The sequence below is a fragment of the Pithys albifrons genome, chromosome 20 (genome assembly GCF_047495875.1).
Source record: "Pithys albifrons albifrons isolate INPA30051 chromosome 20, PitAlb_v1, whole genome shotgun sequence".
Taxonomy (NCBI): Eukaryota; Metazoa; Chordata; class Aves; order Passeriformes; family Thamnophilidae; genus Pithys; species Pithys albifrons.
The window spans coordinates 12523526-12538084 of record NC_092477.1 but is presented as its reverse complement, the minus strand read 5'-3'; the positions used below and the strand labels follow the sequence as shown (position 1 = coordinate 12538084).

The following is a 14559-nucleotide window of genomic DNA, read 5'->3' as shown; positions in this document are numbered from 1 at the left end:
AAGACTCTCCCCTGGTTTCACACTGAGACAACTGACACAGTCTCTCTCTCCCTTTTCTGGGAAAGCAGCTACACACAATGGCTGTTAGGAGCAGTTTCACACAGATTTAGGCCTGTTTTGAGGTTCTGGTTGGTTTTTTTTTATTTTCTTTAATACTGGACTTTTTAGTTTTTTAAACAAAAGTGTTTATTTTTGAAATAATTTTTTTATTATCTAAAAATGCACAATTGCAAAAAATTACCTTTTGAAATACATTTTCTTATAAGCACTAAGAGATTTTATGTAGCAAGAAAGTGACCAGACTTCTCCAGCCCCTCCTGTTGGAGCTGAGCTCCCCTGGAGGCCACGGATCCTCCCTCTGGCCTGGGAGCTGCTCCCGGCTCCAGGAAAGCTGCAGTGCAGGGGGACAGGCTCAGCCCAGACCTGACAAGTGCTAAGAGGTCAGTTGAGAATCAACCCCGCTGGTTGATGTGGGAATGGTGGGAGCAATTTGGTGCCTCCACAACGGTCTCCTGCTGATCTGAATTTTCCAAATCTCTCCTTAGAGCAGCAGCCTCAACTTTCTGCTGAGTAGCCTCAGTAAAATGGCACCTTGCATTAATGATACCAACCTTATTCACAGCAATTAATGGCTTTTCTTGGTACCCTATAAAAATATTCCCGAATTTGACAGGAAGTAGTTGAAGGGAGCACTGCAGTTTTCCTTTAAGTAGAGCAAATTAGGTTAAAAAATCCACTAAAAGCAAATATATGTATGTAACCCTCTAACCCTAATCCTAGATCAAAAAAATTAAGGATTGTAAGTTTTCCTTAAGAAAAAAAAAACCAGGCCCAGGCTGCATCTGAACTGTCACACACAAATGGCCACGTTGGCACAGCCCCTGGCCCCTGGCACGGGCACATGGAATGGAAACACTGGAACGTGAATCCACGGCTGTTCCTCGAGCACTGAGAATTTCCATCGACAGTAATGAACAAATCATTGATTCAATGAATGGATTTGGCTGGTTGGCAATTTCATGCAGTTAGAGACGATGACTCCTTCAGATCAGGCTGAGATTCTACAAACATTCACATTCTGTACTAATGAGCTTTCACAGTTTGAGACGGGGCTGATCCTATGCAGAATTCCATACACAAAACATTTCATTTATTTTTTAAAAATTCCCCAAGTGTTTAAAACACTGCTGAAGTTCCACTGATGGTACCCAACGTACCATTGGATGTGTAGAAGTCTCTGCACCAAAATGGAATTGGCTTTGATAAACAAACACTGGTTTTAAACAAGAACCTGGTGGCTGAGAAGGACCATTCTGAGGGGCAAAAGGAGGGTAAGGAGCAGGTCTGCAGGACCAAGGCTGGCTTGGCTTTGCTTGGCAGTTTGGTTCTTTTCCCCAGGTTCATGTTTAACTTATCTCTGACAGAGAAATGCATCAGCAAAATACTCAGTTCTCAAAAAAAAAAAAAAAAGGAAACCAGAAGTGTGTCCCACTCCTGACCCTTCCCAGTTTCTAAGTCTGAAGAGGAGGGAATTAATAAAAACACATAAATGGCTGCTTTAAAATACACCAAGTAAAAACTGAATTTGCTATTAACCATTTGCAGAAGAGGCAAAGTAGCAGTTATACAAATTACACAAAATCTATGGTAGTTCTTACATTAGTATAAAGTGATTTCACTGAAGGAATTATTTCAGTATTTCACATTACAGTTAAGATAGAGGGCCTGGCAGGTGCTGACCCCACGGTAATACCTATCCTAGATTACACACGACAGTTTTAAGAAAGGACCCTTAAATGATCTACATCCGTAACATTATTGGCCTGAAAAATAAAAAAGAAAAGAATCACTTGCAATACCTCACAGAATCTTCACGTTAAAGCACGACCACCTGTAAGAGTCCTTGTCAAATAACCTGCAAATGGTGGAGCCTCTGCTGCGAGTGCTCAGCTCCCACCTGTGACCTGGCACCAGTCGCTGCAGCGGAGAAAGGATTCAAGTAAGACTGAGCTGGGCTGGCTCCGGCCGCTCATGTGCTCGAGGTCCACACGTGCATCTGTTTTGCTATTTGGTGCACGTAGCTGATGTCAGGCCTCTGATCTGGGTCAGGGTATATGCACATGCTGACCAGCTCCCGCAGCTGAAAGACAGGACAGGCACACGTGAATGATGTGCTGCTCTCCCCCTGGAAAGGGCTGCAGCAGTGCCTGCCCCAGCTCTGGGGGCCAGGCCAGGCCAGGGGCTGGAACCTCTTCTGTGCAGGTGCTGAGCAGACTGCAGGGACTTGTCTGTCCATGTCCTGTCTGTCCCACCTCCACGTGGGCCAGGAAGAACCTGCTCTGCCAAGTCTTGGCTGAAGGTCTCAGTCTCCCCACGCCCCAGCACATCCCGGAGCAGCAGCTGATGGAGCCCAGCACAGCAGGACCAGCATGTGCACCCAGGGCTGGGGGGCACAGGGAGGGCTGAGGCACCAGGGCCAGGAGCAGGACGTGGATGAAGGAAGGCAAAGTGAGATCACCCCACAATGTGCCTGAGGTGGCAGGTCAGGGACCTGCCAGTGAATGGGGACTCCGAGGGAACGGGGAGCCTGAGCAGAGCTCCCCAGTACAACTGCACTGCCCTTCCCACACCAACCCCAGTACCAAACTTATTCAAACCTCTGAGTGTAACAAGTGTGTCTTTTAAGCTACTGGACATGGCTGTGAGAGCCTGGTGTTTCCTAAAAACCTTTGTGAAGAAGAGAGACTGGTCATTGATTATGTTTAATAAATAAAATGCAAAAGGGCTGGAGTCTCCCCACCTCCCAGCCCTTTATTGTGCACATGAAAGATTGTAGCTTTTAATTATACAGGCACTGAAAGCTGCTCGTACCCCCGAGGCACCAGGAGAAACAGCCTTGAGCCTCTGATCTTCTCACATCCTCCCAGTAGCCACAGTGCCAATTATTTTAGCAGTAATTAAAAGCATGACCATACAGCTATCAAGCACATGGTTTCAGCTGCATTAACTGAACGTCCTCGAGGTTTTCAGCTTTGGATGGAACAAGGTCCCATCCTTGCTCCCAGCCCAAACCTGCTGCCTGGCCCTGCCCCATTTTCTGGTGGCTTTTTCTGAGCTGAGGGCAGGGATGTTGCTGCCTTTGTAACCCTGAGACCCTAAAGATTTAACACACCTCAGCCCTGATCAGCCAAGATCAGCACAAAACTCCCACAAACAAATCCAAATGCCTCTAGAGCTGTGCCCAGGGCCTGTGCCCTCAGTGCCACAGGTCAGCCAGGAGCTGTGCTCCCAGGCCAGTGCAGCACCTGAACAGCCCCAGTGGTTCTGCCCTCACAGACATCTCAGCAGCACCTGCAGAACCGGCAGCTCAGCCTGGGTGGGCACCACCAACCAGCAGCTCCAGTTCCCAGCACAGTCGCTCCCAGTATAGAAAACCAGTCCTGGCTGCAGGCCCAGCTCCTCCTCCTGCTCCCAGCAGCAGCAATTGCTCATGGGAGGGTCTGGACTGGTGAGCCACAAAAGGCTCAGAGAGGAGGAACATCCCTGAAAGGAAACACCACTGAAACCAGAGTTCTGCCCCAAACGCTCCGCCCTGTTCCTCTGAGCCTCCTTCACAAGGAAATACCACCCTGGATGTTCCTGGTGTAACCCCCCAGAGCTGGAGCTGCTGCTGTCTCAGGAGCAGCAGCAGAGGAGCTGCAGCCACAGGCACAGCCTCGCCAGCATCCCGTGAATAGTGCATGAACCATCTGGAGCCGAGTTCTCGGGGACCGAGAGCTTCAAACCATCCAGCTCACCCCGCGCTGTATCACTGCACTACACACTCTTTAGCACTGCCAGAGGGAAGCAAACAGACAGTAATTGTAAAGACAGGAAACACATCTGTCAGCTTACACTAATTCCTGCTGCCAGCAGGCATATCCTGACTGCAGGGCTGCAGTGAGTGGCAAAGGGAACGCACAGCAAAGGGGCTGGGGCTGCCACGGCAGCTTGGGGGAAATGCAAAATTCACTTCCACAGACTAGTTCTCAAAGCATCCCTTTGCATGAGTTACTTGGCAAGTGAAAACGAAGCAAAACACAAGTAGCAGCCTGGGTCCCTCCCAGGGTGGAGGCCAGACTGGCTGCTCCAGCTGCACGTGGTATTTCCCAGGCATCCTGCCTGCTCCTCAGGACTCTGAGGTGGAGTAAAACAAAAGCAAAGCCCCACAGGATACAGGGAACATTTAAAATTCCATTACCCATTTCCTTTCAAAGAGGCAACTGTAAGGGAGGAGGAGGTAAGGAAAACCAGCTGCTTTGTCGAGGTAAGGGAGGAAAAGCAAAGCCCTTCTCGCCAGGCCCTGAGGAACCCCAGGGTGTGTCTGCAGGGCAAGCACAGCCACACTGGGTTCATCCTCTGCTCCAGCTGCTGCTCCCAGCCCTCCCATTCTGATGCACAAACTCAAACAGCCCCGTGCAGCTGCTGTAGAGATGCTTATTGCATTAAACTAAACGGCTTTTCTTCTCCTTTTTCTTAAAAAGATTCCTTCCCCCCTTCCCTGCACACTGAAGCCTTGATAAACAAACATTGCAGTGCTGCTTTATGGAATGTTGTCTGAAGGGAAAGGAAGCAGGGAGAGGCTTTCCCACAGCTTGCTGCTGGCTCCTGCCAGCACCCCAGACTTGCAGTTTCAAAATATTCACATGAAGAAACGTTTTTTGTCTTAATTTAGCCTGTCCATATTCAGACATCACAACATCTCTGGCCATCCCCCATCCTGCCCTGGAGGTGGGGGGTTCTCCTCCAGAGTTCCCTTCCCCTGTGCCAGGAGGAACTTCACTGCACCCCCTTCCCATTCCCAGGCAAACACACTCCCAACTCACCTTTTCTGAGTAATGTTCAGCTGGAAGAGGTGGGTAGTCACATTGCTCTATTTTTTGGCAAAGAGAAAACAGGTTCATTTTATCTCCATAGAAGGGACTCTGCAGAGCTGCCATCTGGAGAGAAAAACCCAGAAAACGCTTCAGAAACACAAAGGATTTCAGAGCTCTCAGTGCTGCTGCTTTGCAAGAGCCAATTCCTTCAGTGCCAGTGAGGAAGGGAAGCTGCTGCTCCCACACTGCCCCAGCCCAGGCTGCTCCAGGATCCCAACAGCTCCCCAGGGCTGGGGAGATTTTGGGAGGGTCTGAAGGCAAAAGGTGAAGTGTCACTGTTACTTCATTACTGCCAGTAACAGGCAAATCAGTGGGAGAAAAATTACAGAGTCCAATTAGAGACCCTACTCTCCAATTAGGATTGATTGCAAACGACTCTCCATCGGTTAAAACAACCCGAGAGCCCATCACACAGCTCTGCTCCAAGGGAAACACTAATGGGGGCAATGGGCAAGGCACAGGAGGCAAGCAAGGGTTAAACAGGGGCCCTGGGATCTCAGTACAAACATCAATAATGCCAGGGAGTGGAGAGGGGTTGCCAATTGCCATTAACTTTTCATTCCAGGCCTAGTTAAGAGTGATGTGCCAATGGGGAGGAACGAAATGGGAACCCCAAAAAGGAAACACTGGGGAGTTTGGGATGGCAAAAGCAGGAATTAAAGTGGAAAGAGAGAGCACCCAGGGGTGGCCAGAGCAGCTGGGCCTGCAGGGCTGTGACCACAGGCACTCCAAGTCCCTCACTAACTGCAGGTCGTGATGCCACGCGGGGCTTTGCTCCTGACACTTTGATTAGAGCAATTAGCCCCGGGCAGGCAGATCTGTGGAACGCACCCACCACCCAGCAGGGCTGGTCACAGCCCAGGGATGGGCATCCTGCGAGGGCTCCAACTGAGCCTCTCGCCAGAGCTGCTGAAGTCACTGCTTGTAGCCACATTCTGGGAATTAACAACTTATTTTTATCCCCTCCAAGTTATCTTGCTGACAGATATCTACAGGAAGTGAGGGATGAAGACAGTTACTACTCTATTGATAAGATTGAATAAAAATCACTGTATGATTATCAATGTCAAAGTTAAGTGGTGCTACGTGGCATCATATCCCAAAGCCCTCAATGTTCCCTGAGTGGATTCCAGTGGACACACACGTCTCTGAAGGCAATTTGTACATTAAATCTCCCTGCAGCTTATCTGCACAATCTATCTGGAGAAATATCAGAAGTGACTCATACCCAAACAAGCATCCCCCTTCCTGACTTCTAAGCCAAATGGAAAAACATTCTCCTTACAAGAAATCAGTGCAGATAAACCACAGCTCCTTCAAAGACACACAGAGCTGATGTTTAATGTTTGAAATTCTAGAAAGTTTAAAAAGTCAAGTAGCTGTTTAAGTACTGAACACAAAATTGGTACCTGTCAAGTCCTCCTTGGAATCTCAAGATCTCACAGCTCCTGCTCCCTAAGTTAAGCCTTACCTATGTAGGAAGGGAACTTAGAAACGTTTCTCATGCCAAATCCCTCAGCTGTTACTGTAGTACTGCTACTCCTACCAGGGAATTATGTTTAGTGTGCAATTAATTCAGCTTCTTGAAATACAAGGAGTACCAAGACTCCTGTGCCATAAGGGGACCATATTGCCTGCAACAGAAACACATCTTAGCACAAGGCTAAATATTTCTCTGCATAAATCTGGGCTCCCATCCCCAGGAGCTCAGCTGGGAGGGACACGGAGCCCCCGGCACTGCAGCAGCACACGAGGGGTGAGCCCAGAGGGGCAGCCCCATGGCAGGGGCAGCCCCACTCACTGCCAGCCCCATGGCAGGGGCAGCCCCACTCCCTGCCAGCCCCACTCCCTGCCAGCCCCACGGCAGGGACAGCCCCACTCCCTGCCAGCCCCACGGCAGGGACAGCCCCACTCCCTGCCAGCCCCACGGCAGGGGCAGCCCCACAGCAGGGGCAGCCCCACTCACTGCCAGCCCCATGGCAGGGGCAGCCCCACTCACTGCCAGCCCCACTCACTGCCAGACCCATGGCAGGGGCAGCTCCAAAGTGGGACCAGCCCCACTCACTGCCAGCCACACTCCCTGCCTGCCCTCAGAACTCCTCCTCAGGCCCAACCCCTGCAACTGCTCAGCGCAGTAAGTTCCTGGGAGCTCAGACTTTCATCCCCCCGATACACACAAGAGTCTCCACATTCCTTTTGGAGCAGCACCAGCACACCCAGGTACACACACCTGGGTGTACGTGACAGGCACACCACCCTTCATTATAAAATACCAGTTTTGAATGGAATGCTGCACGTGGCACAACCTCTTTGTCCCTGCTCAGAGAGCACATGATGAGCACAAAATGAGACAACCTTTCCTGAGGTTTCCCACAAGGACCTGCAGGCAGCCTGACCCCCCCATTCCTGCCCTACACCCCATGGGAAGACCAACCCAAGGAGAAAAGGGAGAAGATACTTGCCTCGTACAATAAGCAGCCCAAAGACCAGATATCAGACTTAAAGTTGTAGCCGTTCTCGTGTATTCGCTCTGGGGACATGTAGTAGGGAGTTCCCACTGCAAAACAAACACACACCCCAGGGGTTATTGTCTCAAGGTGGCTGTGCAGCCTGAGCCAAACTGCAACTCACCCAAGGGCAGGTGGGGCACAAAGGGCTCATCAGGAGGGCTCACCAGACTGGAGACAAATGATGGTGTCAAAGGTGTGGAATCAAATGCACCACCAGGTACAGAGCCAGAGGAAGGGGAAATTATGGGAAATACCTTCAGTATTTCTCACATTTGGGAAGGGGCTTCCTTCCCTTTCAGGCTCCCAAGCACCTTCAGAGTGTCTTGGCCAGACAGGGCCATGGGGAAGGCTCACCCCAGAGCACTGAGGTGCAGGAGGATGCCAGGACTGTGCTCTGCCCCAACAGAGTCCTGGGCTGTTCTCCTGGGCCAGCCCAGTGGGGCCCCCACAGCTCTCCAGGCACTGCAGCAAGAGGGGAGGGACAAGCCCAGCACCAGCCAGGGCAAAAACTTGCTGAAAGAACCAAGGTGATCATTCCAAACTTTAAACCCTGCTCCAACTGGCAGTCACATCAGAAGCTGGGGGATTTCCATGTACTTCCACAAGCCTGCATTTTATCAAAAGAAATTTACTGCAGTATTTTGGACAGAAGTTACAGGAAATTATTAATAAATTCCTTACCTCAAAAAGGTTCTTTTTTAAATCCTAAATAAGTTTCAGTTGTGGTACTGAAAATACAAGACATGCTGGCAGTCTCAACTACATCAAATAATCCTCAGATACATCATTTATTAAAACATCCAAGGACTGTATATGCTCTTTTCTCCTGCTTCCCCTGCTTGTCTGTCCCCTGTCAATTTTTTTTTCTTTTGGCATTCCAGTGGATCCTTCTCCTAATTAAAGACCTTTCCCTCACAAGATGGCAAATGTTTAATTTGCCTGTAACATTCAGTTTACAATTTCTCCATTTGAAATGCTGACTGCAGACAGCTGGAGGACTAATAAGCAGCTGAAGGATAATGCTGGAGGTGGAGGGGGAAGAAGAGCCAGCACCTTCCCCAGCCTTCCCTAGGAGGGATCTGCACTGTGGGAAATAAATGAGTTCTGGGGAGAAAGCAACAGCCTTGAGAGGGAAAACCCAACCCCTGCCACCTACACAGGTGACCCAGCACAGAGCTGGTCATTTATTTGGACCCCCAAGATGTTCTGCAATCAGCTACCCTGGATAATGAACCCAGCTCATGCTTTCAGGTCATTAGATAAGAAATTACTCCCTATAAATGTGCAGGGTACCCTAATGAGAAGTTACATTTTTGCAAATTCTATACAAACCACAACAGAGGAAAAATACCACGTGGAGATTAGTTTGTTTCCATGCTGAGGAGGAGCAAGTCAGCCTGACAGGCCCAGATCTGGCTGGGTTTAATTGCCAGGGAAAGGCTCCTGTGTGAGGAAGAGACCAGAGTTCTGCCAATAGTTTTTAACAGACTACACAGAGTGGCTGCACAGGACACCGAGAGCAGACAGGGCTCATTCCAAGAGCCCAGGGAGCCTCTCCATGGCTCTCTCCCTGTGCCTGCGGGACACTCCCGATGGCCAGCACAGCTCTCCAAGCAGTCCCCACAGTGCCAGGTTTCTGGGCAAGAACAGACCTGGCTGGGATTGCACTGACTCATTTTCCTGCTTCCAAACATGCAGCTGCAGAAGCAGAAGTGACTCATTCTGTGAAGTTCCTGAGGACAGTTGTGGAAGCCCCCACTGAGCCCCAGAGTGGGAGACACGTCCCCACGTGCAGCCTCTCTGGGCTGCTGTCCCAGCCCTGCCCTGCAGAGCTCTGTCCCTGCCCTGCAGGAGCACAGGGAGCAGGGCACAGCCAGGCATAGCACACCAGGAGCAGCCCCACTGCTGCCCCAGGGGCTCCGTGCCAGGGCCCTGCTCTGGGCTCAGCCGTTCCAGGTCACTGCATGGCCCCCTCAGAGCAGCAGCAGCAGCAGGGAGGGGGCTCCAGGGCTGTGCCCTGATGGGGCAGTGCCCGTTGTTTCCCGATAACGCCTGGGTTGGACAGTGTTGGACCCGCAGGGCCCGGCAGTGCCAGGCTCGTGCCACGGCTCAGTGCCCTCCTGCCCCATGACACCCAGGGCCCTGGAGCAGCCCAGGCCTGAGCTCCTGTCCCCCAGTGCCACCCACCCCATTTACCTGCCATCACTGGAGCCTTGTCAGCAAAGGTCCCAACGAGCAGGGCAGGGCTCTGCGGCTCAAACCCAACCCATTAATTTTTAAATAACTGTCATGATAAAAGACTGACAAGCCCAATTCTCTTCATGGCCCATCCAGCATTACATGGGAATCTCCTGTAATGAGCATCTTCTAGAAAACTGCACAAGGCTTCCAGTGCAATCAGTCAGGGCTGGCCAGTGCATCCCATTAGTCAATTTGACAAGAACAGTCTAATCGGAGACCATAAATCAGAAACTTTCTTTGGCATTTGCCCTGCTGAAAATACAAAATATTGTTCAGATTCAATATCACTCACCAGGTGGTAAAGTAATGCCTTTGAAGTTATAAAGGTTGCAAAACCATAGGGAAGCCACACTTGTAGGTTACCAAGGAAAACTAGAGAATTGTTTAAAAGCAGCCCAGTTCCCAAGCACCCCTTTATAAGTGTTTCATTCCTTGGGTGTGTTTCCAACAAGGTGGCTCAGGTCTTTTCCCAGGGTAGAATTTGGGAACTAGTTAAAGAGAAACTGTGGTCAAAGGCATTAAAATACACTTTAAATTCCTTCAAATCTCAGTGTGAGGTGCCCTCACTAATTGTTTCAAGGGGGAAACAAACAAATAAAATCTACTTATTCTTAGAAAAAAACTCAATATTTTGTGCATAATGTTGCAGCTGTTGCTACAAGACCTGCAGCCCTAGGGCTCTCTATTTTGTTTTCTTATTAGCATTTAATCCCACAGCCCTGCCTAAGTGCTTACAGCTCTGTGCTTTGGTCGTTTGGGGTGTGTTTGTTTAGCTGGGTTTTCACATGTTTGTAGTACCAGACACCTGCAGAAATTCTGCATCTGTCTTTTCTTCCACAAATGCTGTTCTAGAGGCACAGACCAAAAGGCCCAAACTTGTCAAAATTCCCACAGTATTGGCTGTTGATATTTTCAGTGGCTTTCTCGTGTCCATTTTTCTAACCAAGTCCTGGTTACCAGCCCCTCCAAGCCCTGGGATTTTGTTTCAGATGGCAAACTGGCTGGGCAAGCAAAGGAAACAAAAAGAAAGGCAAATGGGCCATTTATGAAAGAGCTCCTCAGTTAGTCCCTGTTAACCCTCCTACCCAAGCAGGAACCAGAAGGAACATGTAACACCCCACGTACTCCAACCCGTGGCTATTGGCATGTTCTAAGCTGGGAAGTTTGACTTATGTGCATCCCCTGACAGGAAAATCTGCTCTAAGTATGTTCTTGTCCAAGAATAAATAATAAATCATCTGCTCCAAAACAAGACTATTCTGTGCAAAATCAGTTTCCTGTGAGGTTTTTTGTTTGATTGGGGTTTTTTCCTCTTGTTTCTTTGAAATGTAAAGCCAGTCAGAAGCTTTGGATAATGCCAAGTTTATCTGGCTAAAATTGGGCATTATACCCATTCTCAATATCATGATCCATTCTAATATCAATGGAAATTCTCTATTTTGGAAAGTTGTTTTCCAAAGTCTAAAATTAGGGAAGGAAGGACTGGAGGGCCGTTACCTTTAAGACACGTGACTGCTGGCAAGGCTTGTGCAGGAAAAGCATCTCCTGCCTTCTCCCAAGGGAAAGCACAGCCGAGGTGGCTGGGGGGAACTTGCCCAGACCCTCGTGCCCCAGCTGGGCCCTGCTGCCTGTCCCCACACCGAGGCAGGCTGGAGGTGCCCAGGTGTCCCCTCTGGCAGCTGTGCCCGTGCAGGTTTCCCAGGGCTCTCCGTGCCCACCCGCGCCGCTCCCGCCGCATCTCCCGAGCTGTGTACAGGCAAATCTGCCATTTTTCTTTCATTACCCAGGCATGTACTGTCACTTAATTTTTATGTATGCAATCCTCCCTGACAAATATGATCTGCTGCCTGGTAATGCATGTGACGTTCGCTCTGCTCCTCGCTCTAATTACGGCGGAGCTGCCGCCGCCGCTGCTCCACCTGCCAGCGGGTCGGGGCGGCCGCTGCCCTGCGTGCCAGGCTGGAGAGCCAGGGAGGGCATGGGAGGGGCACATCTGCATAAGCCACACATTCCCCTCGTGGGTCAGCAGCCAGGGAAAGGCTGGCTGGGCGGTTGCCATGGCAACCTGGGATGGGCAGTGCCATTGGGCCGCAGCCCGGCCGGGCACTGCTGGGGTGTGGGCATCGTCCTGTCCCTCCCAACCACCCAGTGGTGGGTTCCTCACACCAGAACCCAGCCCAGCCCATTCCCTGCTGCTGCAAAACCTTATCCCTGGCAAATCACCCAAAAAAAGGAAAGAAGCTCCAAGTCTGTGTATTTTGTGACTGGTACAATGTTTTTTACGTGGATCCAGGACCCCCTGGCAATGGTGGTGTGCCCACCCCTCCCCAGGCTCACTCAGTGCTGCTCCCCCAGGGCTCTGCTCCTCAGTCTCCTCTTTCCAGGGCTTTGGTGACACGAGGAGGGGCAGGTTTGTGCACAAGGGGCTGAGCTCTCCCTACTTGAGCTTTCTCAATTAAGAGGGAGCAGCCCTGCTAAAGGTCACAGCTTGGCTTACATGTGCAGCCAGTTTCCAAGCCCCAATTTATTCTTATTAATATAATAAGTGCAGCAGTCAAACTAGATAAGATCATATCATTAGACATGATCATATTTTGGCCTGTTCAGATGATGTGATTGTAACTTTCTGTGAAAAGGATTTATTTTCATCTATTAAGCACAGTGGGGATAAATCCTAGGACAGCTTTTGATGCAAAGGGAAATCTGAAATCTCCTATTTCATGAACTAAACTGTAGAAATGCCTCCTGTTTTTTTAAGCACACATGAAACCAGGCAGGAATCTTCCTTCCTTGTGCTCTGAGAAGCCTCAGTGTACTGGCCAGTTATCAATAAAGATTGTATACATGGAAGAAAGGACTCAGCAAGACTCACACTCAGTGGAGGAAACTGCACAAAACAAAGAGTGGAACAAATGGCACGTGTTCCAAAATCAGCTGAGAGGGGTAAATGTAACAGAGCCCAAGTAATGCATCAGAAGCCAAAGTTCCTGCACTGCTCTAACACAGAAGCACCTTTGGGACTCAAAAAATTCAGACCTATTCATAAAAATGGAAAATCACCTCTCAGGAGGTTACAGACACAATTATGAAATACTTTTAATGTGAGACTTAAACAATTAACTGTTTATACTGTGGAATTTTCTGTAGTGTTGGAATTAATGCTAATGCTAAAAAGGAGGGAGACAACCTTGAGATATGTGGAAGACATGAAGAAAACCTGGGCCTTTAAAGCCTAAGCTGGATTTCAAGTTCCTTTTTGGAACAGATGAGCCACAAGGGCTTTGAACACCTCACTGACCTCAGACCATCACAGCCCAGCCAGGGGCAGGAGCCTGAACAGCACCTGCTGTAGAGGGTGGTGGAGAAACATTAAATTCCAGCAAGCACAGAGCAGGCAAATATGTTATTTTAGGGTGGAAAAGCTGCATTTGTTACATTTGCTACAAATCACACACTTACCAGGAAAAAACAAGTGAAGCTTTAAAGCAGAGGACACCTGTGAATGCCTCTGAAGAGCATTTAGAGAGCCCAGCCCAGCAGAGGCAGTGCCCATGCCCTGCCCCAGCACCTCTGAGTGCCACAGGACAGACAGACCATCCCAGCTGAGCTGCAGGCAGGGCTTGCCCAGCCAGCCCCACTTACCCAAGGAATGTGCTGCGGTGGTTTTGGAGCTGAAGAAGCGGCCCAGGCCGAGGTCTCCCAGCTTCACCACCCCCGTGGCTGTTATAAACACGTTGGCTGGTTTGATGTCTGCAAGGAGGAGGAGGTAGAAGGTCAGAGCCACAGAAGGTTGGTGGTTCTGAGGCTGCAGGAGCAGCATTGCCTGCAGCACTCTCTGCACAAAGGGCTCGAGCTGAACCGCCTTTCCTCACAGCTTTGATGGGCTCAGCCTTCCAAGGCTCCCAGCTCTGCACACACACAAAAATCAGAGCACACTGCCCAGCACACAAGAAATACCAGTGAGGGAGACTGGAGGAAGCAGCTCAACAGAACAAGGCAACCCCTTTAACTGCGGGAAATCAAAGACATAAGGCCAGTTCTCTTTGGGAATGTTCATTTTCCACAGGAAACTACTGCCCATCCCCATCCCCTCATGCAAGGGCTAATTACTGTTCCACATATGCCTAAATTCTGGGCTCTGTACAGCCCAGTTGGTTCAGGGTTCATTTCTAGTGTAGAAATCACTGGCACCTCAGTTTCCCAAGCAGGCTCAATGTGTGAGGCTTCACATTTCAGCCACCAATTACAGACCTAATTCCAGTGCACCTGATAAACTGCATCAGGGGATGCATAAAGGAGTAAAAATTATACCACACTGCTGAAAAATATAGTGAAGAATTCTCTCCTTCAAAGGAGCAAGGAAATAACCAGCAGCAGAGACTGGTGCTGGTGCCTTTTGGGGTATTTGCATTTCCTGAGTTCGGTCCTTCACAAAGCATTTCACTGACACTGAAAGCACCAATGTAAATTTTGGACAGAGCTCAAAGTTATGAGACGTTCTAAGACAAGAGACTCAAAAATAATTAATGAAAATAGAGAACAGGTTATGAGAGTGTGGGATGTATTTGTATTAATATTTCAGAAAAGCCTGCAAGACAGGAAAACTCTTCTCAGCTCTCTAAGGTCACAGCTAATATAATGAAGACTATTTCTTAAGAGTTCACCGGCTCCAGGAGTCTCAGCATTTTATTTCTGACACTTTTCTAATGGCAAGTTTGACACTTCTACTTAATATCAGTGTCTGGAATACAAAGCAGCTCATCTCCCTAATACCCCCCTCACTTGGGCCTGAACCCTTTCCCAGCGAGGCAGAGACAGAAGGAGGAATCCATCTCGCAGCCTCAGCCCCTCTAAACATGCACTGGCTGAACATCAGCATAATTGTTTTTGAA

The 14559-nt window shown here is 49.5% G+C and overlaps 1 protein-coding gene across 5 annotated transcripts in view; it reads right to left on the bottom strand.

The window, feature by feature from the left end:
* Positions 1-115: 115 nt before the first annotated feature.
* Positions 116-14559, bottom strand: part of NEK6 (NIMA related kinase 6) — a 45012-nt gene continuing 30568 nt past the window's right edge. For all 5 annotated transcript variants that reach the window (XM_071574413.1, XM_071574411.1, XM_071574412.1 and 2 more), the window contains exons 7-10: positions 13310-13417; positions 7379-7473; positions 4866-4979; positions 116-2140 (exon numbers count right to left, since the gene is read on the bottom strand). In XM_071574413.1, coding sequence (XP_071430514.1) covers positions 2030-2140; positions 4866-4979; positions 7379-7473; positions 13310-13417 — 428 coding nt within the window. In that variant the 3' untranslated portion in view covers positions 116-2029. The remainder of the gene's footprint in view (positions 2141-4865; positions 4980-7378; positions 7474-13309; positions 13418-14559) is intronic.